This window comes from Athene noctua, chromosome 4 (assembly GCF_965140245.1).
Source record: "Athene noctua chromosome 4, bAthNoc1.hap1.1, whole genome shotgun sequence".
Taxonomy (NCBI): domain Eukaryota; kingdom Metazoa; phylum Chordata; class Aves; order Strigiformes; family Strigidae; genus Athene; species Athene noctua.
In genome coordinates this window covers 79,596,973-79,624,861 of record NC_134040.1, presented here as the reverse complement: position 1 = coordinate 79,624,861, position 27,889 = coordinate 79,596,973, and the positions used below count along the sequence as shown (strand labels likewise).

The following is a 27,889-nucleotide window of genomic DNA, read 5'->3' as shown; positions in this document are numbered from 1 at the left end:
TGTTAGAAAGCTGGGAATAAAAAAATTGGAAAATTTTCTGATGCTGTTTTGCTTGATCCTGTATCTTGACCCAATGTCACGTGTAATTTTAAGGAATTGAGGCTGTGCATATAAAGAGGTGGGTTAAGCATACAAGTGTGAACTAAGCACTCATCTATTTCCATCCTGTTATGCTCCACGCTTGCCCTCAGTCTTTACACAAGTCTCTTGATTTCTGTAATTCAGAATAGAGTTGCATGCTAAAAATTTTGTGTATCTCTTTATCTGAATTTATGTTGGGTGTCAATACAGTAGTAATGGGATTGCACAAGGTATATAGAGTGCTAAAGAATTCAGCACTTTGTTTTCTTCTCTGTAAAATGGTGTTGATACCTACTTATTTTACAGAAGTGTCTGGGAGAATTAATCTGTAAGTCCATGGTATTAGCTATTATTAACTTGAGGAGGTGATGTGATGGGGTAAGTAGGACAATGTGCCACAGGTTAATTCTTTTCTTGAAGCTCTCACTGACCTGTATGGTCTCTGATAAGTCTTTTTACCTCTTCTCTGCCTTAGATTTTCTTTTGTAAAATAGTCAGAGCTCACTTGGTGAAAAGCACTGTGATATAAGTATCATTATTATGAAAGTAAAAGCTCTGTCTTTCTGAATAAAAGCTATTGTAGAAAACTAAATAGCTTCAACTGAACATGTAGCAATTGCTTTAAATTTTTATTTGCTATAATTTGCCACTTGGAAAATACAATAAGTTTTTCATAAATGAAATTTTCTTCTCTTAGGGATATGTTATCTGTGTGCTTATTCATGCTGAACTAGTACATTTGTAGAATAACTGTTAAACAATACCTAAATTTAAAGTAGACTCTTAAATATATGAATAACACCCAAACTCTACAGTTGAACTAAACAGGTATAGCTTTTTCACTAAGTTTTGTTTAGTTTGTGTGTTTGTAGTTTGAACTAATTGTGTGTCTGTGTGTATACATATGCATCTTTTTTGCAGGTCTAGTAACTCATGTTGAGGTAGAAGAGCAATTATCAGTTTATTCTTACATTGAGTTTGAAACCTGATTGAAAATCTTTAAGGTTCTAAAAAGATCCAGACTTTCCTGACATCCTTAACAAAATGTGTAATTTGGGGAAAAACTAATTTCTGCACCTGTAGGGTATCTGCTGTCTTTCTCATGACATCAACAAATAACAAGGAGCCTGATTTAAGCATATTTAAATAGGGACATTTTTTACTTGAAAAGCACATTTTCCTTTTCTTAAAAAAAAAAAATAAAAATCATGAATTCTCAAAAATCCTTTTGAAAGAGTTCTGTGACATGAAATAATGGATATTTTAGGAAATATTTGTTTATTGATACAGCAGGGAAATAGTTTTAGATTGAAACTATTAGACACTAATGAAGAACTGTGATTTAATCATTTTGTATTTTTCAAATGTGTTATAGATGTGGTAGTGCAGCAGTATAAAACAAAACAGGCAAACTCAAAAGTGTAAGCTCTGAAGCAATTTAATGCATTTTTCTCTACTGGGATTGAAACGGATACTCTGAAACATGCGTGACTTTAATTTTAGCCTTAATGCCATTAAGACAGCTGTATCATCCTGTCCTAATGCATTTGATTTGCTAATTATAATTGTTTTTTTATGTAAGGTTTGTCCTTTCTCACTCTGCAAGGTCATTTCAGTGCTTACAAATTGCAAGCAATAAACAGCTTGTTTCTTGCTTAAAAGAAAGTCAGGTGTCTCTCCATGGAAACCAGCTTTCATAGAAATCCTGTGAATACCAGAGAATTTTCTTTTCCTGCTTACCAGTACATGAGGAGTAGACTGCACGCTATGCAAGTCTTTATGCAAATGCTGCTGCTTGTTAATCCCCCTCCCCCAAATTATTGATTTATGGTCTGTCTGATTATGTAGTGATAAGTAGGATTTAGTTAAATTATTCGTTACCCTCTGATAGAGTATGAAGCTACAAGTAGATCATATTTAATTGTTCTAAGACTTACAAACCTTAAATCGTACCATTAAACTGTAGTGTTGTATCGTTTGTCATTGTGTCATTGGCCACTACAAAAATAGATAAACCATTCAAACACACATTGTGATTAAAGAGTAGTGCGGGTCCATTGTTGAATGAAGAGTTAAAATAGCTTGAAACTCAAATATTTAAGTTATACAACACTACCTGTGCCTGAAATATTTAATAGCATTTAGAATAAACACATTAACTTCGTACACGGGGGGGGATTTTGATTCTTTGTTTACTGATGGTGAATTGTCCCTGGTTTTGCAGGCTTGTGCTGACCTCGCTTAGACACCTACTGCCTTTGCCATGAAAGCAATGTTGTTGCCAGTGAACAACGTTGTTGTTCAGAGAGATGCTGTGTAAGTGGTGCTTTGCAGAGTGCAGGTTGGACAGATTTACAGCCAGGTAACTTTGGTGGTAGTGGAAACTGTTACTGCTGATGATTTCAAGTTTTGGGGGTCAGAAGCTTTTGCTCACGGCTTTGTTAGACTGCTACTGTGGTTGATTTGAGCATTGTTTAAGGAGTAGTGATTTTATGGATGTCCCCTGCCTGCTCCTTGTTTTGTTAGGAACAAGCACTTACTCTGTGGTATTAGTGATCCTCTTTCAATAAGTGATAAAGTAAGCATTCTGTTGCTTGTCTTTTTTCCTACTAAACTTTAAAATCTTCTGTTGCACAGTTCCTGAGGAGATCAGTCTTGCGTTTTCTGCGATTTCGAAAAGGTTATCTGTGGATAGGCTTAAGTCAGTTACGGTTTGTTTTGAAGTTGTGTTTTCCTTGACGTAGATCTTCACTAAGTAAAACACAACTCTAATTTATTAATTTATCAGCTTGAACGACAATAAACTAATTTTATTGTGTTATCTGATCCAGTGCCTTGGTGTATTGCAGCACTGTTGCTGCACGGAGCTACTTGTGAAATTTCAAATGTGGTTTGTCTTTGGGTTGTACAGAAGGGTAACTAGAAAAAGGTCACTTGGGGAACTTAGAAACTAGTGAGTAACTAGAGAGTTTTAGATTGCTCTTTTCACCAAAGCTCCTTGAAGAAAACTTTCTGCTGCACATGTTGTATTGAGTCTGAACTTTTGGTGCAAAGTTAGTGAGTCTTCTGTGCAAAGTATCAAGAGATTACTGCCAAAAAACAGTATTCTGCTCAGGTTTCACTGAATAACTTCACAGCTTCAAGAACCATCACCATGATCTTAATTCTTTCACTTTATTAATGTTTCTTTCAAGTTGTAATAAACTTGATATTATCACTGTTAGCAAGCCCTTAACCTCAAGAGTTGTCAGAAAGCTGTTGGCAGGAGTAAAGGCAGTTTCTACCCCAAGTAAGTGTAAATAATAATGAGGCTAAGAATGAACAGCATACTGAAGAAAGTGAAGCATACTGAACCTAGTCAAAAGAAAAGTAATTACCTTGATGCTTATTTATCTTTTAAGCATTTTTAATCTGTGTTCACTGGTTATAGTTCATAGCTGTGCTGTAAAAGTATTCACTCTCCACCAAAGTATAGCCAGTTACCTTACAGAGAGTTAAAACATCCATGTTCCGGTGAAGACGTGAAACCTGTGTTTCTAATTAAAAATGTCCTCATTCAGAATGCCATTGCTTTAAATGGAATTTGACTAGTTCACACCTTTCACAGAAAGGGAAGAGCTGTCTGGAACTTGCACTGACAGTTATTCAGAAGCTTAAATGTCCCTTGTAAGAGATTGCATCACCAGTAGCACTGGTGCCACAAAGCTAGGTCAAGACTTCAGTTGAACAACTGTTCTTTGCCACAACCTGACTTCCACTCTTGCATATGATGTGCAGTCTTGTTTAACCTATGAGATGCTATGGATGTAAGGCAAAAGATGACATTATCTTTTGTAGCTTCATAACAACACAATTACCAATTATGTAACATGATGTATAATAAATATCTTCTTCAGATGGTTGTTCAAATTACTTTCTTCCAGCTGTGTTCTGCAGTGCTGGTTTTGCATGTTCCCATAAGGACATAATTAATTATTTTTTACTGAGACATACACTGCAGCTCGATGTTATCATGTGAATTGTGTGGCTCTAGTTATTTTTTTCTGCATTTCTTTTTGTCCCTTGTAGGTGTATCCAGATGAGTTCTTATTCCAGGTTTGTCTCCAAGTGGTGTTGATGACTGTACTAGTTTTCCCTTGAGAATAACCTACTAAATTGTAAAAATGCCTTTCAAGACATTTATACTTTATTAACCTGTTGGTTGGCACACGTGATCTGCACAAGTTCGCATTGTGTCTTGGTTTTGAGGTGATTTGCATCTTTTCTTGACATATTAAAACAATATTTGCTAATGTTGACAACCTCACAGGTAGAACTGCCTAGGGGCAGTTTTTGCCTATATTGGCTAGCATACTGATGGTGCAAGCTTACTAATTTCCAGAGGGATTTTTAAATTCATTAACTGTTTGGATTTTGAGTTCTGGATACTGTTTCTAAATTTCTCAAAGACAGTAACAATATTTGCTTGCATCAGTTCTGGAATAAACTCAGCTCAGGCACTGCAATTTTATTTTGTTCTGAACAAATTATAATCTGATTTAATTTCATTTTGTTCTGAAGTAAGAACACCCTCATCATTCTTTGAGGTTTTTAAGCTGCTAAACACTGCCTCAAAAAATTGCTGATGTGGAGAAAATACTATCGCATGCCTGGTTTTTTTTCTTTCTTTCTTTCTGCTTTGGATGCTTGTTTTGCTTGTGTGTGGCTTTTAGGGGTAAGAGTGAGTGAGGTATTGTGATAGTGGAGGAATGTAGGGGATGGCTTAAGTAAGGCATCCTTGTCTGTGTCTTGGCTCCAAAAATCTGTTTGATCTAACCTGGTACTGCCATTCCTTTACCATAGATAACGCAATGGTTTGATGAGGTAACACCATGACAGCAAAGCTCTTAAAACAGTTACCAGAAGATCTACAGCAGAGCCTTAGAAAGAAAAAGCTCAGAAATAGGTCAGTAGCAAAGCTCCAGTGGAACTAATAAGCATAGCTGGCTCTGGCTGAGTGTGAAGTTTTCCAGTTATTATCTGACTTTGCACTTGTGCAAGTCTGTCTTGCTGTGTATTTTTAAGTGTGCATTCTTCATTCTTTCATCTTGAAACCTCATATCCTGGTTTAATTTTTTGGATTTTTATTGTTTTAAGATGCCAGGGCCCAATAATTTTTCTTCTCTTACATATGATTTTGTTGTGGTGAATGGAGTCAAGTCCAGTTGGTGGCCGGTCACGAGTGGTGTCCCCCAGGGCTCGGTGTTGGGGCCACTCCTGTTTAACATCTTTACTGATGATCTAGAGGAGAGGATTGAGTGCACCCGCAGTCAGTTTGCAGATGACACCCAGTTGGGTGGGAGTGTTGCTCTGCTCGAGGGCAGGGAGGCTCTGCAGAGAGACCTGGACAGGCTGGAGCCATGGGCTGAGCCCAACTGGGGGAGTTTCACTGAGGGCAAATGCCGGGGGCTGCCCTTGGGCCACAACAACCCCCAGCAGGGCTACAGGCTTGGGGAGGAGTGGCTGGAGAGCTGCCAGTCAGAGAGGGACCTGGGGGTCTTGATTGACAGCTGGCTGAACAGGAGCCAGCAGTGTGCCCAGGGGGCCAAGAAGGCCAATGGCATCCTGGCTTGTGTCAGCAATAGCGTGGCCAGCAGGGACAGGGAAGGGATCTGAGCCCTGTACTGGCACTGGTGCTGCTGCACATCGATTCCTGTGTTCAGTTTTGGGCCCCTCACTACAAAAAGGCCATTGAATGACTCGAGCGTGTCCAGAGAAGGGCAACGGAGCTGGGGCAGGGTCTGGAGCACAGGTCGTACGGGGAGCGGCTGAGGGAACTGGGGGGGTTTAGTCTGGAGAAGAGGAGGCTGAGGGGAGACCTCATCCCCTCTACAGCTGCCTGAAAGGAGGGTGCAGAGAGCTGAGGATGAGTCTCTTTAACCAAGTATGGGATAGGAGAAGAGGTAATGGCCTCAAGTTGCACCAGGGAAGGTTTAGACTGGATATCAGGAAGCATTTCTTTACATAAGGGGTTGTTAGGCATTGGAATGGGCTGCCCAGGGAGGTGGTGGAGTCCCCATCCCTGGAGGTGTTTAAGAGTCGGGTTGACATAGCGCTGAGGGATCTGGTGTAGTTGGGAACTGTCAGTGTTAGGTTAATGGTTGGACTACGTGATCTTCAAGGTCTTTTCCAACCTAGATGATTCTGTGATACACTCACTCATTTCTCTCCATCCATTAAATTTCATTATCATCTTTCCCTTTGCAGTTCCTGCACCAATATGATGTAGGATTGCTTCAGGAGCAAAGGATCAAGAAAATCACTCAGGAGATGCATTTTGTGTCTCTAAGTCATGCTTTCCCAGTGTCAGTTTTCTGTCTGAAACAGCATTTCTGTTCTGCCTTTCAGCTGAGACAGATATGCTAGATATCTTTGGAGCAAAGTTTAAATCTCTTTCCATGTGCAAATATTTAAGTACTAATTTATGGTTTAATTCTTGGTTCTTTAAGTTATTTTTAGTCCTGGCTTCCCGAAGCTTTGTTTTCTATTGCTTGGAAAACTTCTCTGATGCTTATATTGGTGCCACAAATGATACCACTGTGATGATGATTATGTTCGATGTTGCTGTAGTGCTGTATAATGGTAGCCCCGTTAGCATATATATAAAATTGCCTGTGCTGATTGCTGGTACCATAGTAACTACAGTAAAAATATTTGAGGATGGAAGTCTGAGCATATTGTGTCAGTGTAGGAGCTGGCCAAGCACACTGGTAAAGTTGGAGATCAGGGGTGATCAGAATTAGAGCGGTGATCAGGAATACTGACCATGCAGAAGAGTTGACTGTGAACATAAGGCTGATTTATATTCTGATTTCTAAATAACAGGTACATGCTACACAAATACTTAGAGAGTGCCTGTGAGCATATTGGTGATTCTTTTGTATTGCTCAGTTGTTCACTGCATCTGTTCAATTCCTCTGGATTACCAATCATAAATGGGGTGGAGGGGGTTTCCTAGTGAGAAGGAAGCAGATGGGTTTTAACTAAAGCCAAAATTAGAGTTGATTTTTTTTGTGTGTGTGGTGAAACTTGCGTAAAATCAATGTACTGAGGACAACTGAGCATCCCTGAAAAATTCAGAAGTGCATAAATCTGGAATTCAGATGGAGAGAGGTGAAATGTACTTTGTTTTTTCAGGTCTGTAAATAAAAGCTAATCATAGAATGTAATATTTGTATTTGGTTTGGGTTTTTTAATCTCAGTACTTTACATTTTTGCCATTTTAAAGCTTTCCTACAGTTGGAGAAAAAAGAACAAAAACTAACCATCGATCAGCCATCTAAAGGAACAAGGAAAAATTACTCTTTCACAAATGAAGAAGTAAGACAGATCGATCGGGAAAACCAAAGGTTGCTAAAAGAACTGTCCAGACAGTCTGCAAAGCCAAGAAGAAGTACCACATTGAAAAAGTCAGCCGTACCGCCTCCTAGATTGTACCACAGTGCCCTCAACAGGCAAAAGGAGCAGCAAAGAATTGAAAGAGAAAACCTGGTAAGTTTTGAGAACTGATTTGAATCAGTAAATTGAGGACTATTTGATGTCAGATGAACTACTGTTAAATACTTAAAAAACTGATAAGGCAGCACTCAGAGCTTTATTGCAGTAAGCCTGCAATGAATTTCCATTACTACGCTGTTTGCATAGTTGTTCATGTGGTTTTGGGCAGGGGGAAATTTATGCTTTTCTCAGATGAAAATAGATTTTAGTTTAATGAGTTTGTTCTGCTTTAGTATCCTTCAATTTAAGAGGAACAACCATTATTGTTAATGTGCTCATAACTTTGGTTAGCAGTCTGAGTATTCATCCTGCTTCATGCATCGTGATTACTAATCCCTCAGTAAGTCTTGCAAAAAATAATCAATATGATAGCATCAAACCCACTGTATTTGAAATACGGAGGATACAATGTGAATGTCTGTTTTGCTTTTTGACTATATTGTATAGCTATCCATCTCTTCCAATATTTGTAGTGCTCTGCTTGTCACAATATTTGAATGTAATAACGATCACAGTAACTTTAGTGGAAAACAAAAATTCAGACTCATAAGGATGTTGGCAGAGTTGTCAAATAAAAAAATAATACTGGTTTGAAATAAGATATTTTTAGTGATTGAATTGTAATACATAGGACATTTTCATATCTGCTAGTTGTTCATTAGTGTGTTTGAAAAGGAGATAAATTTTCCAAATATTCTAACTATATTTTATAGTGGAAGTAATTTATTCACTTTTTTTCTTCTGTGTAAGTGTAGGTTGCAATTTTCTTTTATGTAGACAGAGATACAGATTTAGCATGGAGAAAGTCCGACTGACCTATTTGGGAAAATCTGTTAGGTTTTAGTTCTTCCAGTTTTCAGACATCTAGATTGTTAAAACTTCAAAGTAAGAAACTTTCTCCCCAGCTCCACTAGACTGTGGTTGACCAAAAGAACATCACACACTTGAAGAACTTGGCATAAATACTTGGTATAGATGTGTGATACTTCTCATTGATTGAGGAAGAAAAATTTTTAGGTTTTGGTGTTTTTGGGTTGGTAGGAGGGCTTTTTTCATGTATTGTGGGGAGGGTTTTTTTGTTGTTTCTTGTCTATTTTAAACGTTGGAAGCAGGATTTGCTCTTCCACATGAACCTTGATAATGGTGTGTTCGTAGGCTGTGGGGAGGGAGTGCTGTGTTACAGTCACAATCTAATAATAATATGCTGTACTACTGTTTTGCTCTTCAAGGATGCCAATTAAACTCGGACACCAGAGTGCAAAGAGTAGGATTATTTTACTGTTAATTGTTAAAGGGTATAACCAAGTAATACAGAAAATGAGCAATAAGAAAAATACAGAATAGTACACTTAATTATTACTATATGCAGTTAACTATAGAAAATAAGAATAAGCAATGTAATGCACCTACATGATGGGGAGAGTAGTGATTAGGAAAGATACATCACCACTTGCATACATTACCAACACCCAGATCCACAGTTGCCGGGGAGCCCGCGTTGCAGCGAGGATTTGGAGAGCCTTTCCGTGCAGGTGGGAAGTCCTACACGATGTGTCCATCCGTAGCTGAGGCATCCAAAGTCGTTGCAAGAGGGTCCAGCCTTATATAGCAAGGGAGAACCAAGGGAGTTTCTAACAAGGCCAAACACTTGGGTTCTCAGCCCTGAGCAAGGCTGAACAAGGGAAGCTGGATACATTCTCTCAGCATTTCATCCTCACTACTGATTATATTCTATCTAAGCTACATCTTTCACTAGTGAGCATACATATTTTGTTAATGATCAGATACTAATTAATAAATGCTAATGGTAATACAGATTTTACTAATTCGCAGATACTAATAATGGATATTGTTTGGTTGTGAAGTTCATCTAGAGGTCAACTTTGTTTTGGGGCCTATTATTCAGCCCCTAGCACTACAACTACATAATAGTAGATGATTGTTGTTAATTAATGTATATGATATTTTACAATACACTTGTAGTTACTCAAAGCCACAAACCTTTTATCTTATGAAATATTGCAACATTGTGTCTAGGAATCTCTTGCCTTTGCAACTTTTGGATCAAAAATTCAGCATCCTAAACACATAGTCATTTCACACATTGCTGGTTTAGTACATGCTAGAGATTAATGGTGGTTGCTTGTAGTCTGAGAAATCATATCCTTCATTTACTTATTAATTTAGTTGTCATCAGCAACATGTTTGATATCAGAATCGTTCCTTAGAATTTATGTTACGATATCATGATATTTATGACTCTCAAAACATTTAGTTTATTCTTTTCCCCAAACTCAGGATGATATACTCCACTCTTCTTTTTGGAAGAAGAGCTCTTACGTTTTGTTTAACATTACTGTCATTTTTGAGCAATTCTGTATAGTTTTTTATTCTGTTTGAAGTGTTTGTGCACCCAAAGCATTATGGTTGTAATATATTGATTTTTCTAGCACTACCTTTTGGGATTACAAGTATGACATACTTTTCTCAGAGACTGTAAATGAAGAAGCTGCCTTACCCTGCACATTGATGAGGTTCTTTTGCTTTATATAGCTGAAAGCTGAAAGTATGTGCTTTATGAGCTTGTTATTGTCAGCAGTTTTCTTCACCTTCTAGACGGAAGAGCTGGAATTCCATCAGTCTTCTGTTACTTGACGTGAAATTTTTTTATGGAAGGCCTGAGATACTGCATATAGGATATGCTACTCCATACACCTTTGAAATGTTTGTTGGAGAAGGATGCAAGGTTGTGTAAATAATTCAAGAATAGAAATCACCAACATAACCCTATGCAGGAGGCTAAAGAGTTTTGATGCAGAGATTTTTTTTTTTTTTTTTTTTTCCCCTGTTTGGTTACAGTTTTTATAATTTCTTGTCCTGAGGTTAACACTTTGTCTGGGGAAAACTTTCATTTGTTCCATTAGAAAATTCTTGGAGTAATGCCTATATTTATGGTTATCAGAAAGACAGCTTGATTTCTGGTGCAAGCATTTGGCATCAGAGGTGATGCAGGGAAAGTAATTAAAATATTAGGAAATTAGAGAGGAATTTAAGTGGTTTGGTGCTCTCTAGCTTTGTGAAAGAGTGCGAGGTACAGGGAATATATGTTGCTCCCACAGACTCTGCTAGAAAAGAGCTGTGTTGAAATAAAAAGGTGCATTGTTTGGAAGAACAGTAGTTATGAGGTTGTAATTGACAATTTATGGAAAAAGCACAATTAGCAAAATACATCCCTGTTAAAATTCATGTCAGAATTTTTTACTTGCTGCTTTTCACTGTGTGCTTTCATAAGTGGAGCCTGCTTTTGATTGCTTATCTGAGCTAGCAAGACTAGAGTGCCTCTCTTGCCAATAGAGGATGCTGCTGGTTCAGAAAACATTCTACTCTTGTGCTTGAAGATACTCTCAACCCTGTCTCCTCCCCAGTGGAAAGGTACATAAATGTGACTGGTGTGTAACTTTTTTCCCCTGTCTGCTTATATGTGTGTGTGTGTTGACATATTAATCATTATTTCTGCTAGTATAAATAAGATACTCAGCTTCATAGACTGGACACTATACACCATTTAAACTTCTAATAGCTTATTGTGTGATGCAAAAATCTGTATTGGTATATACAGGTAAGCATTTGGGGATCTTGAAATACAGATCTACAACCACCACACCACTCTTCAATCACTTCATCTAAACTTAGAAGTAATTAATATCTCTGTGTTGTTTTTTTTATTGTTTGTTTTTAGTAATTTTTATCAATTCTGACTAAGGTTTAGATGTTAGATAACCATAGTGAACTGAGCTTCTGGTTTCAGCCAAGTTCCTAGGAAACAAATGCCCTTTTGAATTCACACTGGAAGTTTTCAGCAGGTCTGGGACAGCAGTTCTCAAACCTTAGATCAAGGGGAATGAGGATGCTCTCCTTTTCTGTGGTTATTTGGACTTCCCACACATCCCTGTGTGTTCTTCCTACCCCATGCTGTTAGGACTTGCTGCATGTAACACTCCATGTTGTTCATTCCCCACCTCATACTCCCTAAAGTGTACCCTAAGCCCCAACAGATCCAACTCTGATCCCAGTTCCAGTATAGTCACCCTCCCACACAAATAAAAAAAAAAAAAAATCACTTACTGTATTTCTCTGCAAGGGCTGTCTTTTAACTTACTTGGTTCCCTGAGTTGTCTGTGCTGCAGATTCCATTCATGTTTTTCCCCACCACTTACTCTAGTCACTGTGGCCTCTACCAGCACAAAAATCCTTCAGCAAAACTGTTTCACTTATCTTGCAGTCTGGACTGCCTTTGTCTTGGTGGAAAACCTGAACCTCCTTTAGAAATGCAAGTAGTATACTGGTATAAACGAAGGTATATTCATTTGTGTCTGCTCAATTTAATGGTGCTGATGAGCTGTGGTAATCGGGTGGGAAGAAGAGGGCAAGAGAAGGATAGTGCCTCTGGTCATCCCCCTAACTGATTGCCACCACATACTAAGAATATACCTTATCTTGAGCCACAGCCTGCAGTCCTGTGCTGCACTGCACCTGCCCTGCCATCTGTGTCATGCTGCAACCAGGGAGATCACTTCAAGGCATGGAAAGAAACAGGAGGGGGAGGGCAATGGTCTATCAGGGTTGTGCCTGGGCACCTTGTACTTCCTCCGTCAATGTATTCCACACTGCTTTTTTCTCTTAACTTCCCTTTGTCCTGTCTCCGAGGGCTACCCGCAGAGTCTGAGAACATTAGACCTCAGATGCTGCATCCTTTGGGATTGTCGTAAGGTTGTTTGGCCTTACTGGTCTCAGTCTGGAGGAAAAAGCTGTAGGGAGTGCAGCTGTGAAAGAGAATGTAGTCTTCAGGGTCACCTTAGGAGCTCAGAAATATTTGTGTTGGGTTGGTGGCTCCTTAGAAACTCAAGCACTCAAGTTTTATAAGGTTTTTTCACTTAACTGGCATCAAAGCCATTGTATGCCAAAACTAAAGACAAAATGTTGGTAGTTCCTGAGATTACAAAGTGCAGGGCCGGGGGGAGTTTCCATGGCCCTCTCATCAGGGGGAGCTATCAGGATGTGGGATCGGAGCACATATGTGCCTGGCTAAAACATACTGCAGTACGGTGCAAATATAGTGCAATTCTGTGCTCATAGTATTTAGCCCATAGGCTCTCTGGGGTCAGATTTTTTTGTGATTGCCAATTCCTGACTCAGACTTGAGACTCCTGAACACTGTTGTGGTAATTATAATAAAGACTAACTGGCAGGTTCAAGGAAAGTGTTGATTATGAGTTGCACGCTACTCAATTTTGCTTTTTTTGTTTTGTACTCCTAGCCTACTGGTGGTGACGGCAGCCAGTAAACTTGATAGCTGTTCAGTTTAATAGACTTTTCTGTAGATTGAACAACTTCCAGTAAGTTTTCTGAAATCTATAGTTTGTCAGGTTAGTTCTAATTAATGCACCTGACAATTGAAGAAAAGTACAAATACTGTATTGATAAGAACAGAAAGCTGTCCTTGAATGCACTGTTACCTACTTACCCTCCCCCACCTGGATTCCGCAAAGGGACAGTGTGGTCACTAACATCACTGACATTAGAGGAGGCATAATATAAATAAAATTGAACAGCTGTCAGGGCATACTAGTCAGCTGGTTAGGATTCAAAGGAGGTGAAACTGAAGCCTTCATGCATTTAAAAAGCAAAGTAAAACAAGAGAAGGTAACATTTTTTTACCTTCTCTCTGAAGTCAGTTTAGGAGTGCTGCATTTTCAGTGTGTCATTTGTTCTTTTTCAACATAGCTGCAGAAAACTTTGTACTGCTTTTTTTTTTTTTTTTTTTTCCTTCTTCTGACAGAGAGTATTAGAATTAGCTATAGGGTTCTCCTGATAGGCCCAAAGTTGAATTAGCAGCAATTATCCTGGCCCTTTATATAGCACCAATCTTTTGATACAGTGTTGGATTCCTTTGTTCTCCCATTGTTGGCAATATGATGTTTCCTTTTGTCACTGACAATATATATTTTAGTGTCTTCATAGATAGTAATCTGTGTCCGGATGCCTAGGTTTGTAAAGGATTATCCTATTCCTAGAAGGTAATCATGCAGCTACACCTTCTGTGATTTTTTTTTTTTCTTTTATTTTTTTTAATGTTAATATTCTACTTTTATTGTAAAGTCAGTATTATGATGAAGTAAAAGAACATGGGGGAAATGGAAGCTGGGAGGTCATCAATATTATGATATTATATCAGTATTGAGCTTGAATGAAGAGCTCTAAGGAGCTAAAATGCAATTAGAGCGACTAATGACATTCCTGCCATTGGTGTCTGTTACCCTTTGTTTTTTTACTCCTCAAATCTGATTTAGAACATGTATTTGGTTCCAAACGCCTATGTTATGTTGCGTGATCTGATTCTTTGGTCATTAAGATCAATGATGACATTTCTATTTACTTTAGTGGTTCAGGGTTAAAGCTTCAGAGATTTAGCACTTCAAAAGAACAAGGAAAGTGCCAGTGGTCTTCAGTCCGTTTCTCAGAAGGAGAACACAATGAAAGAATTAGGAGATTTATAATTGAAAAAGAACATTTGTTCAAGGTACTTGTAACATTGTACAAGGTAGTTCCTTGGTTAAGGACCTCAAGATTTTAGGGTTGGTAATAAAAACAAAGGAATTGGATTAGCTCTGGGTTACAGATTTAGTCCATCAGGACTGCCATTTCAGTGTGTTAATGAGTTCATTTCTGTACCCAGCAGACTGTTTTCCAAACTGCAAAATTCACAACTGCAAATAGCTTGTAAATTAACATCCGCTTGGTACAACTCACAGCAGAGGGCAAGGAACCACAGGTGCTATTCTCTCATTCTCTAGAAGAGCTTTTCTTGAAGCACTTCTGTGCCACAGAATCTGTATCTGCTCTTTCCATAGCTCAGGGCTGTATCAAGTCCAGTGTAAACTGTTCAAAAAGTAGTGTTTTAGTGCTGAGAGGTGTCTCTTTTTGCTTTAGTAATGGAGAATTGATATTTGTCAAAATACAGGCATAAAAATAAAAGCAAAAGCATAGAATTGTAATTAAACTAGAATAAAGCAGGCATATGTAAATACGTTCAGAATAAAGCTTGATAAGGTGTGCAAATTCCACAAGGCTGTTACAGCTGGAGTGCAGACTTGAAACATGTTCGTTTTGCATAAGGAAGTCACTTCTACAATTTACCTGATACATTTGGGATTGAACTGAACATATTGAGAGCTTCTATTTTTAATATTGAAGGTAAATAAGTGGTCTCTGCAAGTCTAAATGTGTGTAGTTGTATTAGGAGATGCAGATGAAGTTGTGAGTAAAATGTTGAATCTAACATTTAGAAACAAGTCTGCCATTTCATGTTCTGCAACTGGCTTTAGTGAAGAGCTATTTCTAGCTGAAGTCCTTCCTTTGACTTTTGCTTACTTCGGTATTTCCACTTGATGAACTGACTGGCACTTGATGCAAACACTTGTGACATATTATGTCTGAGCCAAAATCACTTGTCCTTTCTCTCTTGTGCACTCTGTACAGGTTTCCAGTGCCCATGCATAAACTACCAAGAGCTTGTAGATTCCTATTGCAGCTAGACAATTACAACTGTCATCCTGTGAATACTATACTATTTCCTAAGTCACTTTCTGCAGATTTTTTTATTCATTAAAAAAAAAATGGTACCTGATTGGGAGTGGGGAAGAATGATCATTTCATACAAAGTGCAGTTTAATGGCTGTAGAGACAGATTCTTGACTTCTACCATAGAAGTGTGAATCTAGACAATACATCCTTATTAACAGAAGTATTTTTAGTACTTTGGAGTTCTGTGTAATCTCAGTTTGCATTATCTTTCATTGATAAGATGCACGTCATAACTCTGACCAGCAGTGGTTGTGTCCTTGCCAAATGTAGTCCATCAAATGAATTGAAATTAGTCAGTGGAGGGAATGCATAGATCTATGCGAGACAAGTACTGGAGGCAAAATACATTTAAAATGTGAAATTGTTAATTGGAAGTTTTATGTAGCTGGGTACTTTCAAACTCGTCCTGCCATCAGGTTGGTTGGGTGTTTTGTTTTTTTTTAATATAAGGGATATTTATTAAGCCAATAAATCCTGTTTCACATAGAAGTAGTTACGCAGAATAGGAAACTGTCTTACAAATACTATGTAAGTAGCTGTTCTAACTTAATGCTTGCTGCATGATTGCCATGGTTAATTTCAACAAGAGGAAATGATGTCTTTAACAGAATTTTCAACTAGAATCTCTTAAAATTACATCATGGATAAAACAGTGTCTGGTGGATGTTTGTGCTTTCCTTTTGACATTACTGTCACAGAACTGAAGTCAGTAATTCTCTCTGGTGATCCTGTAGGGCAATATAAAATGATGTAAGTGTGTTTGCAAAGCAAAGGTTAAAAAACCCCCAACTTCTTACCCTTCTGGAAGTTTAGAAGAGAGGAGTAACCAAAGGTAGGATTAGAAGAGCGCAGCTCATCTTCTCACCACCTTTTCTATCGCCGAATGTTTCAAGATGTTATAAAGTACAGAGAACTATGGGGTACTAGAGGTGTACTCAACATAGAACTGATGATATGTGAGGGATAGTTATTATTTGTGTCACCTTATAACACTGAGAGAAGAGTTGAATGTGAGCATAACAGCCTACACTGGTCACCAGTGAAGGAGGTTGTATTGTGCAATGCTAAAAATTTGGGGGTTTTTTCAGTTCCAATGAAAAAATCAGTTTGTGAATGTTTATTTTGTAGCTTCTTGTTCATTCTTTCTTGATGATATTTTTCTCTGATATTAAGGCTTTCCTGAAAAGACTGGAAGCAGTGAAACCAACAGCTGGTATGAGGCGTTCTGAACAACTGATGGACTATCAGCGCCAGATGAGTTACCTAAGTTCTTCACCATCTGTAAGAAGGGGAAAATCTGCTTTCAGCCAGCTTAGTCCTTCAAGTAAGTACTTTGAAGTTGAAGATTCTTGCATTTCTTTGCATGTGTTTATCTAATTCAGAATTGTGAAGTACTTGCTAAGAATAGCAAGTAAGTTCCTTTTTCTGTCTTAAATTGATCATTTATAACACAGAAATCATTATATTTTTTTTTAATCATACCAGAAGTATGATGACTGTATGAATTGTTTACTTACCATCCTAAATTTCTAATAAATTATCTTATTAATCACTTTTTCTGAGAAGGTCAAAAAATCCCTCTTGTAGATAAATATTTCTTGTTTTGCCAGTACCCTTTACTGAAAGGAGAAGAGAAAGGAAAAAAAAAACCAAAACCCAAACAAAAACAAACCAGAAAAAACTCCAACAAAACAAAAACCAAAAGAAAGCCCAACCCAAAATCCCCAAAGAAGGTTCAAACTCATTCAGAAAATATAAATCTACTGATAGTAGCCTTGTTTCTCTTAGAAATTGTGTGTGTAGTATTTGGAAGTAGATCATGTGTCTCCATAGATCCATACAGGTTGGGCTAAAGAACCACAACACTAAGGCTTGAATTCTTTGTCCTGACGGTTTACAAACAGTTCATAGCATTTTGGGTTTGTATTCAACTTCTTGTGATTTGTTTATTTCTGGAAACTGTGGTAATGAGTGTTGCAGCATTAACATAGTGTGAAGTTTTCTATTGTACCGAGCATAAGCATTCTCATTCTTTTTTGTGTGTGTGTTAACAGGGGGCACTTCAAGAGCATCCAATGTACCAAGTACAATGAGCCAGAGGAATGAAAAACCTGTGTCTGATTCAGCCAGTGGGGCATTACAGAGACCTAAACCCAGTAACGTTCGTGCTGCTTGGTTATAAGTGCTTTCTTTGCCTTGCATTCTAAGATGATCCTCAGACTTCGATTTTTAGTGCTTTTGTAAATTCTATGTGCAAAAATATTTTCTGCATTGTTCAGTGATTAAAATGCATTGCATATTATATAATTGCTTATAAATTGGTTTTAAGTGAACACTTTCACTTAAGTGTTTTCCATGACAGGAAGAACTTAGGAAAGAGAAGGAGGTATTTAAATGGACAAGTTAAATAGAAATTGTGAATTATTATTTTATTCTTAAATCATAAGTGGAATTTGTATCTGTAACATGGAACTGCTGCACTACAGGTGCAAGATGTAAAGAAAATCTTTAATAATATTTTGAAATATTGCATTAAACTCAAAAGCATATGTTTAATTCCTAGATTGTTCTTGTTTTTCATCCTGGCTTTAGGTAAACCTTCTAAACTTTGTGGGTCAGGTTCTTATGACTGAAAGAATCTTCTTTTTATGTAGCATGAAGGGGTGAAAATCAGATTGTGTGTTCCTGTGTGGTTAACTAGAATACTGAGGCTGCAGAAGAAGTTCTGCCACTCTTGCACTCCAGATGTTGAACATTTGTTTTGTACCCAAGGCTGTGTCTCTCCCAGACTTAAAACAATTTTGGAAGCTCTGTTGGGACCTTTGTGTAGAAAAGAAACCTCTGATGCTATTTGAAAAAGAGTAAAGACTGAAGTGAGTAACAGTTTCAGATTGACTCTAAACAAGTCTAAGTTTTAGTTACTTCTCAAGCTAGAGAATAGTAAGCAAGGGAAATATTTCATGGCCCTGCTTTTGCAGATCCTTGCCCTTCCTGGTGGGGAGACATAAACTTGAGCTGCAGGAAATTTGGAACATCTGATTTTGAGTGCAGCTTCTAACTAGGATTTTAAAAAAAATAAACCAAAATCTTGCTATGCGTCATAAGCTGTTTTTTAATGTCATGTTCATACCAAATATTTATAGTAGTGTCAGATAAGCTTCAGTAGCAACATCCATTTACAAAGGGAGCAAAACTTAATGGAATTGGTGATTGCAAATAGTAGGTGGTATGCTTTATTTCTATACATAAAAGCAAACTTACAGTGAGCTTATTTTGTAGGACTGTAGTCTTATGAAGAGCATAAATTGTGATGCCACTAGCCCTGGATATTGCTGGACCCTGCTTGCTTCCCCACCTTCTTCCCAGGAGAGATAGAGGAAATCTCTTCGTAATATCATAAAGAAAAAAAGCTGTCTTCAGTAATGCTGGGTCTTAGCCCTGTGAAAAGGAAAGTTTATTATTCTTTGCTCGTGCTTGCATGAGGGCTTAGGCTTTCAGGTATTCTGCATTGTAACAAACTTTTTACTTGGTCCTGTGTGATAGTTTGGCAGAGCTTCTGCACCTGGTGACCTGCGGATCAAATTTTGTTGTTCAGCAACATTTGAACTTCTAACTTTGAGCGGCATTGTGGCAAACAGATTTTTATTGCAATTATTTCTCATTGATAGGGATTGTAAGGAATTTTTTGCATAGTGCTGCTGTATTTATTTGTACTATTGTGCTAATTAAAATTATTCACTATTTAAAGATTCTTGTCCTTGGATGTGAATATCAGGGTCACAGTTTAAGTAGTTTTGAATGTTCATATGATAATTTTTTTCTGTGAAGGAATTCACAAAATGGATTACTTTTAATCGCTTCATCTTATTTTAACTTTGGTATGGAAGACTGTCAATTTTGTATGTCATTTTTGTAAATCATAAGAAATAAAATATTTAACATGAATCGTTTGTTGTTGCAGTGGCTTCTTTCAGAATTTTATAATTGATATTAAAGTGCAGAGGAAGTCATGGGAGAAGTGTGTTGTACTACGTGTAGTGGAGGAAAAATGTAAAGAATCAGTTTATTCATTGATACACTTGACCTGTTAGTGACTTTGGTGTGGGGTTTTTTAAAATAAGCCATATTGGCAGGTCTTTATTAAGTTAGATAATCTCATCAAGATTTTTATAACAAAAAATCCTGTTTCTAATGGACTTGTTTTCTGTCTCTTTTGTAAGCTGGCACTTTATATTCACTTCTACTTTTTTCTTTTTCCCTTTCCAGAAGATCTATTTGAAAGAAAAGTGCAAGCTCTTTTGCTTCCTCCTTCAGTGAACTGCCACACTGGTTTGACACGTGGTTTCAGGTAGGAGCCACTCTCCCTGTTGAAGTGACAGGATTGCCAGTTTGGGTGACAGCACTACTCACTACTGTGAGCAATTGCCTGCAATGCCTCTGTCACATTTTTGCTCTGGAAGTGTCCCTGCCTCATTGTGGGCTCTGTTTCTTCCAGGATAGGGTTCTGCTGTGTAGTCTTGAAGGCCCTAGCTCAGATCACTGACTGAGAAGTTCTAACAGGGAGTGATGATATATCCCTGGCTGGATAGGTGACATCTGAAGGGCAGTTTTCCAGGCAGACCACTGAATCCTTTAGAACTCAGTTTTGATCCCAGCAAACCTGAGAGACTCAAGTTAGTTTGGAAGAATCACATAAGGCCATTCCTCATACGGAATGTATAGGCTTTCCCCTGTGCCAGATTGCTCACAATCTTTACTAAAGATCCTGAGGCATCTCTGCTGATATCCTGCCACTCAGATGGGGATTTGTCTGATTGTCCTAAATCAAATGGCTGGCTGCTTTACATGTCTTCTGTGATGTATGTAGACTTCACGCTGGACGTATTTTCCTGATTGTCATCTAATGAGTTTCAGAATAAACCCCTGTAAAAAGCCTGAGATGTTTCCTTCTAACAGGTCACCAATGACACTTTTACCCCAGTTCTTTTCCGTGTTATTCATGGTCAATAGACAAAAATAAGCTCCTGCTTTCCCATCCTTGGTAGCTCATTGAGTCATCTGGTAGGTGAGAGCTTGTGCTTTTCCCTTGAACACAGTCTGCACATCAGTGTGGTCTAGATGAGGGCAGCGAGGTCGCTTGCATCAAGCTGCCTAGCTGTGCAGTCATGATCATTATGTACAGGCAATAATTATTGTGAAATATCAACAGGAAAATGGTGGGAGAGGGGAAGGCTTCTGCATCGAAGTGGTATATCTTATGAGCCAGTACACTGAGCATCAGGTGCAATCTTTATGGTGTTTACCTGCTCGAAGTCTTGAGCCAAATAGCAGATGAACCATGTCATTTCTACCTCATGAATGCGAAACAGAGAAATAAGAGCTGCATCCGGAGCCGTCTTCCAGGACTGAAATTATGTTGAGATCATATTCTTTCAGATACCAGCAGGGATTGCTAATGCTGGTTTGCCTTCAGGATGCATGGTTCTAATATCTTGGTCAAGAAAGCTGCTGTATGTCTCCTGGCCAAGGTGAGGTAGGATTTGGCAACATTGATCCTTGTAGCTGTTGCTTCTGGTTCCAGGACTACCTGTGTTAGTCAATGCAGAGTCCTAAAATGCTGTTCTCCGTGATTTTTATTCCAGGATCTGATTATGTACAAAAATCATAGTCCTCTCCACTGTATTATGTGGCCAGAGCTTGGAACAAAAATGGCAGGTCTCAGTCTTCTCCACACAGTGGTTCTTAGGACTAGAACTTGCCATTGAGAAACTGCTGGTTTAAAGCAAGAGGGCCTTCACAGGGGGAACAAAGGTGGCTGAGTTTTGCCACCTTGCTTCTTTCCCTGACATCCTAGGTTGGTTACTGGTACTCTCCATCTCCAGCTGAGATTATCCAGTAATCCTTAAACTGTAGCATTCCTGTAGGTGGAGTGTTCTGGCTTTTGAACAATTGAGCGAAGTTTTTCCCTTGTGCTATGCTTCTCACCATGTCTTAAACTCATCCCTGTGGCTTTTAAAAAACAGATGTCTGCTCCTTCCATGATGAATGTAGGGCAAAGAGTGGAGGCTATCACCTTCAGAAAGGCAGGGAAGGCTCCATCTGCTGCCATAGATGCTCCCCCTCCCACTCTCTGCGTAGGTTATGCTCTTCAAAGACAGATTTATCTGTCACTCACCTGAATTTCATAACTTCATCTCATCCAAAAGATCAGTACACCTCAGTTCCCTCCCCAGGTAGTGTCCTTTCAGAGCTGGGTAGTACAGTATATGCTAGATGGCAAGGTGAGCTTTGTCTTTTTATATTAGTAGGTTGTATTACTAGACTATTCAGAGCAGGTTTCCTAGTGTGCAAGTGTGAGATGTAAGGGAATAATGGTTTTGATGCCGGTTTTTGCCTGCATGATTTGTGATTATTCCAGAGGTGTGAAAGGACTGGAGCAGTGCTATCAACTGTCTGTGACAACTGAAGTTCAAGTAGCAATTAGAGACTATCTGCAAAGTCTTCTGTTTTCCAACTTTGCAGAGCTGATAGCTGGAGTTTAGGTTACACTTTCAGCAAGAGTTCACTGAGTGTGAGGGACTCAGTGCAGAGCTGCTTTCAGATGAATGGTTATTTCATTGACAGTTTTGAACTCTGACCCTGAGTATCTTTATGGAGAGTACTGCCTGGAATCTGCCACAGGCTCTGCGTGTGCATTAGCATTCAGGCAGAAATAACAAGTCATCTACCTGTAAGTGTTTTCTGTATTGTATTATTTCATGTATTGCCTCTTCCCCCAGTGGAATTTTCCTGCATTGATATTCCTTGTTCTCCTTTACTCCTCCTTTGATTTGCCTTTTCTTCCCCCTTTCCTTTATGCTCATCTGAGGGTTTTTTTGCTTCCTCTTAATTCTCTTGTTGCTCATTCATATGTAACACTTCCCCCTTAGGTTTGGTACCTCTGCATATTGCAATCTGTCATTGTCTCTGTTATCTTTGTAGCAAACTCAGCTCTTCTCTAAAACATTCAAATGCCATATGCAACCTTGTCAGTGAGGTAAATATGAAACGAACAGTTGCAGTATGTTAGCAGGCTTCTCATAAGGAACCATTAGGAATGTGTGGAAGAAGGACAAAAGAAAGGGGAGAAGCAGGCAGGTAAAGCTTCCAACAAAGACTACTGCAGTAATAAGCACTTTGAAAAACAGTAGAAAGATTTTCTTTACAAACTTATGCTTCAGTAGGTTGCAACCCTCATTTACTACTGGGAAGAAAACAGACCTGGTTTCTAAAAAAACATGTTTAAGACAGTGACCATGAAAGGAGATGAAATGATCAGGCCAGATTGGAGAGACTATCATCAGACAAAATAAATAAATTTAGATAATTTTAAAATAGACTTGATAATTTCTGGACCATTTTTCTCCCAAAAGCTTCAGTTCTTCAGGTGGACAGATGCTGCTTCTACATACTGTTTTAGTAGCTTGCACCTGCCTTCAGGGAGAATAGAGCTGTTGGTCTGAATCTGTAGCAGATGCAGCCCATTATGCTAAGTGACAGAGAACTAGGACTACCTGCATCTGACAAGAAATTAATTTCCACTATAAGAAAGGAATAACTGGAAGCCATACATATAAAGTAGTAAAAGATGCAGCTGAAATAAAAGCTTATTTGAGTATTACTTGCTTAGTCTTACCCCTTTTCCTAGGTGGATACATAGCTAAGGTTTGTGTGTAGTCTACCTGAACCACTGAAATAGACACAACTCACTTTCCCTCCTTTGCCTAATTAGAGCCTTTATTTCACTGAGTTCCAAACCATGAAGTGTCTGAAGTATTGATCATATTTTGATCTCACTGGTAATTAATAGTTCAAGTTATTAATAATGTAGTTGGAAGTACAGTTAACATACTCAGAAGCATTCCATTCTAGAATACCTTTTTAAGTAAAATAAGCAGTAGTGACTTCCCTATCAAAGACACTGAAGAATTATCAGAGCAGGGAAGAGCAAAAGGTGGTTTATCTGTAAGACAAGTGGCAGTAGTACCCTCAAGCTGAATCCACTTGGTTTTGCTATTGTAGAATTATCAATAACCATTCCACCTACCTAAAGGTCTGTTGAAAAAAAACTCAAGAGGCTTAGGCAGTACTAGACAATCACTGAGATCATGCTGATTAGCAGATCACCTTAAAGGACATGTACTTGTAATGTGTTCAGTGCACTGAAAACAACAGGAAAAAGTCATTAATATATTAATTTATTTCATGATTTCCATTTTAGTTCAATTGAACATTAGAGCAGACAACTTTTTGCTTTGTGAAGATATAGGGAATTTTTGAAACACTGTAGAATATGGAAATACAAAGTACATTTAAAAAATCAGATTATGGTTTCAACCATATGATTGTATAATGTGTCAGTGAGGAGGCTGCAGTTAGGAACTCAGCCTGGTGCTTTAGTATAATTTACATTGTCATACATGCTTTTCACTTAGTATCATATTAAAAACAGCTTTAGAAGAAAATGTTTTTAATTAATGTTATAAATGTCACACTGTCGGGTAGCTAGAGACATTGCTTAGAAATACCTATTGTACTGAAGATCTCATTCTATTAAGAGTTCACAGTATTAGATTTTAAAATAGGTATAGACTGCCTAAGTCTTGGCTCTAGACAAAATGTATTACCTGAAATTTGAAGTATAATATATACACAGGTTCCAATACAAATGTTGGAGGAATTTTCATATAAAATGTAACTGATGTAGTAGACAACTTTTAAAAGAATGTATCCTCATCTCAACCAGATATGTTACTCATAAATTTTACTGTTTCCCTAGGAAATATTTTGTTGTCCATTACATCACAATAGCATTTTTTAAAAAAGTTGATTGAGAACAATTGAACTACATTGTGGTGTTAAGTTTTAGACGTATTTCTTGATTTCATCATAAAGTACTAATACAAAAGCTCCGCCCATGCCTCTCAACACATTTGACCAGGCACCTTTGAAGAACGCTTTGGATCCTTCATCTTTGGCTATCTTCTTCCAGCAATCAATTGTGCCCTTGTACATAATATCAGCTGTGGAAACAGACATAAAGGTCAGAAGGCTTGAAGTCATACAGCAAGTCGTTCAACTTTCATGTATTTAAAGCAACAAGGAATAAACAAAGTGTAGCCAAGAATTTAAAATTAAGTAATCAATTCAAGGAAAGTAATATTAATTCTCCACATGGAAATCACAACAAAACAACTCTCAGCCTTTTAAGTAAAGATCACAAATAAGCAGCAATGTGTTTCCCATAGCTTTTTCTTTAAGGATTCCAGTAAAAAGGTAATTAGTTTTTCATAAGAAAAAATACCCAGCATCTCCCATCATATCTTGATGAAGAGATACTTTCTGCTGCCAGAACACTACAGGAGCACTTATTCTTACCTCCCTTTCGGCCAGACTGCATCATCATCCTACGTCGCACAGTATCAAAAGGGTAAGAAACCAGCCCTGCTACTGCAGTGACAGTCTGGGCAATCATCCAACTCACTACAATATGCACATTCTTTGGATCAGGCAACATACCTGTCATCAAGAACAAATGAGTGGAGTCAGTACAGAGGAAAAAAGGGTTGTGAGAAAGATGGCTGTGGAAGAAACAATCACCCCCTGACTGCAGGAATCACTCAAGTCAACGCAATCAAGACTGCAACTTCTCCCTTCATCCATATTTGACTATTAACAGGTACTACAAGTGACATAATTTTATAGGACTGTTGGATTTGGGAATCTAAGCCCTCCTCATGCTCCCTGACCTAAAGGTCTCTCCTGCAGAACCCTCCCAGGCTTGTGTCATGAGCTGCAATGAGTAACAAGCTACCCTACAAGCCTTAAGACAGAGAAAGAAACTGGAAAGTGTCCAAAAAAACTGCAAACCCAAGACTTCTGCTCAAAGCAGCAAGTTAAGGGAGGCAGGAATTGCATTTCAGAAACACCTGTGCATATTCTAGCACTAGCAGCCTGAACTGGGGCTGAGCCAAGCCCTGCTAGTCCTTGTATTGCCCAATGCCCTAGAGTGCCTTTGCAGGATGGATCTTCCCTTGCGGTCACTTCTCCATGCACTTCTTACCCTTGGCTGTGTCATAAACCCCAAAATAGGCTGCTCTGTAGATGATGATGCCCTGGACAGACACACTGAATCCTTGGTACAGGCCCTTCAAGCCATCAGACTTGAAGATCTTGACGATGCAGTCGCCCAGCCCAGTGAACTCTCTCTCGGTGGCTCCTTTGCCCACATCAGCCGCCAGCCGGGTCCTGGCAAAATCCAGCGGGTAGACGAAGCAGAGGGAGGTGGCTCCTGCGGCACCCCCGGACGCCAGGTTCCCTGCGAAGTAGCGCCAGAACTGCTTGTGCCTGTCCACTCCCCCCAGGAAGATCTGCTTGTACTTGTCCTTGAAGGCGAAGTTGAGGGCCTGGGTGGGGAAGTACCGGATGACGTTGGCCAGGTTGCCTCTCCAGAAGGAGATGATGCCTTGCTCCTTGGGGATGCGGACTATGCAGTCGATGATGCCCTTGTACTGCTTCTCCGCCGTGATCTGTTTGCTGGCATGCTGGACCTGTACGGGGACAAGGAGGGGTGGGAAGGCTGAGAGGGGGGCGCTGTAGGGGTGACCCCGCACGGCGCCCCGTTCAAGGGCAGGGCCGGGGCCTTCCCCGCCGCCTGGCCCGGCTCCCGCTGTCCCGAGGTAGTGCTGAAGGGCCGAGGCAGCTCCCGCGTAACCGGAGCCGGCCGAGCTCCTTCCCATATTTAGTCACGCCGGCCAGCGTCCGCCGTGCCGGCACCCACCTGTGGCGCGGCCCCGCCGGACTCCCGCCGCCGCCCCCGGCGGGGCCCCCGGCCCCCGGCGCCTCCTCACCTGCAGGAGCAACTTCACTCTCTCGATGGGGGCGACAGCCGTCTTAGAGATGGCGGCAGCGATCCCGCCGGCCAAAAAGTCCTTGAGGAAGCTGAGCGCTTGGTCACCCATGCTGGGAGCCGGTCTGACACCCCCTGCCCGGAGAGAGCCAACGAGCCGCTCGCCGCCCGGCCCCGCCGCCCCCGCGCCCCGCCGGCCAAATGGCCCCCGGCCCCGCGACGCCCCTCTTATACCCCGCGGCCTCTCGCGATAGGAGGAGGTGTCCCCCGGGGCGCGGGCATTGGCTGGGGCCCCCCCGGGCCCGCCCCCGCCGGGGGGCGCGGGGTAGCGCCGCTATCTTCGCGTGTGGAGGGAGCGCGAGGGCCACTGGGCTCCGGGCGTTTAAAGGGCAAATTAAAGTTATCTGGTCGCTGCCGGGGAACGCTATGTCGGAGCATGTGCCTGCTGTATTAATAGCTCCCGGGAGGCACAGGAGGGGACTAGGGAAGCTGGCAGGAGTACCTCAGGCAGCGTTAACTGTTTTGTGCAGGCCGGAGGCTGGTGCTGGGGGCCGAAAGCTTCCCCGCAGAGGTCTGGACACAGTGACGGGTCAACTTGTTGGCCGAAGTCAACTCAGAGAAGCCAGAGTGCTTTAAGCCTTGGCTTTGTGTGCGTGGATTCACACCGTGAAGGGTGAGGGGGACATGGATGCTGGGCAGGCGCCCTGGTGTGGATGTCATGCCCCACAGCAAAGGTCACTGTGGACGATGCATAGTCAACCTGGAAGGTGGTGCTGTGGTGCATGGTGCTCACGGTTCATGAGCTAGATCGCTCTGAGTCAAGGACATGAGAGCTGCTTCATGTATGATAGACTCTGTGAGCTTGCAGGCGTTGAGACCATTAAATACTTTGGCATGCTCCAGGACCTGTCTTTCCCAAAGAGGAGGCAGGATGCCTTCCTGCATTGTACCCTCGTTTCAACCTGCAAGGTCAGACCCTTGCAAGAGTTGCGGTCAGTTTCCTCTGAAGGAGGGAGGGAGGGGAAGGGACTCTGGCAAGTACATGCCCAGGCACGCTGAAGTTGCTTGACTTGCACCAGATGTGAAAGAAGAGTAAAGGCTGTAGTGGAACGCTGACTTCATTCAGTATCTGATTATTAGGGAAATGTTCAGGTCTCAAACGAGGATTACATGGCTCCCTCACTAGTTCCCTGTTTCTCATCTTTTCCTTCTGACTGACCCCCGTGAGAAAGTGAGAGCTTACAATTCACTGTTGGGTGACTTTGTCACATGGAATAGTTACATGAAAGCCAATGCAGTGAGTTGTAGATGCATACCTAGGAGTTTGCCTTAAAACGGCATTAAGATGTGCCTGTAGGACAATGTTATACTGAGGGTGTACATAGGGTAATGGGGTCTGCTTTGATTTGGTAATACGGTATCAATAGTGGAAATAAGATTCGTCTTAATGTAGGTGCTAAAAGATTGGCCATTCCATGAAGAGACGTTCTCTTCAGGACAGCAAATCTCTTCTCACTGACGTGTTTGTTAGCACGAGTCAATGAGACTGTAAATTTGATCCCCTGTCTCTCTTGCCTTGTGCCACTCTTAGGTCTGTTGAGGTAGAGGTCTCTTCTCATGAAACTCAGCTCTGGGAAGCGGATGACAGCTTTAACTTCCAGGAACACCCTTTGCACCTTGACTACCCTGAGCAGATGGAGCCTTTCCCCAGCTTCTAAGAAAGGGGGAGAGAGCCCCCCT

General features: G+C 40.1%; 2 protein-coding genes across 2 annotated transcripts in view; one reads left to right on the top strand and one right to left on the bottom strand.

The window, feature by feature from the left end:
• Window positions 1-19,206, top strand: part of CFAP97 (cilia and flagella associated protein 97) — a 35,950-nt gene extending 16,744 nt beyond the window's left edge. The window contains exons 6-8 of the mRNA XM_074905823.1: window positions 7,349-7,611; window positions 16,435-16,585; window positions 17,316-19,206. Coding sequence (XP_074761924.1) covers window positions 7,349-7,611; window positions 16,435-16,585; window positions 17,316-17,443 — 542 coding nt within the window. The 3' untranslated portion in view covers window positions 17,444-19,206. The remainder of the gene's footprint in view (window positions 1-7,348; window positions 7,612-16,434; window positions 16,586-17,315) is intronic.
• A 4,275-nt stretch (window positions 19,207-23,481) lies between these two features.
• On the bottom strand, window positions 23,482-26,339 carry SLC25A4 (solute carrier family 25 member 4). Its single transcript, XM_074905822.1, has 4 exons — window positions 26,151-26,339; window positions 25,364-25,850; window positions 24,679-24,819; window positions 23,482-24,323 (listed from the first exon to the last, which is right to left on the bottom strand). The coding sequence occupies exons 1-4, from the start codon at window positions 26,259-26,261 to the stop codon at window positions 24,166-24,168; spliced, it is 897 nt and encodes a 298-aa protein (XP_074761923.1). The 5' UTR covers window positions 26,262-26,339; the 3' UTR covers window positions 23,482-24,165.
• Window positions 26,340-27,889: the final 1,550 nt, after the last annotated feature.

Coding starts and splice junctions, on each gene's coding strand:
- SLC25A4 (XM_074905822.1), bottom strand. CDS start 26,261: ATGGGTGACCAAGCGCTCAGCTTCCTCAAGGACTTTTTGGCCGGCGGG. Junction 25,851..26,150: donor GAGTGAAGTTGCTCCTGCAG/GTGAGGAGGCGC, acceptor GTCCCCGTACAG/GTCCAGCATGCCAGCAAACA. Junction 24,324..24,678: donor GCAGTCTGGCCGAAAGGGAG/GTAAGAATAAGT, acceptor CTGTTTCCACAG/CTGATATTATGTACAAGGGC.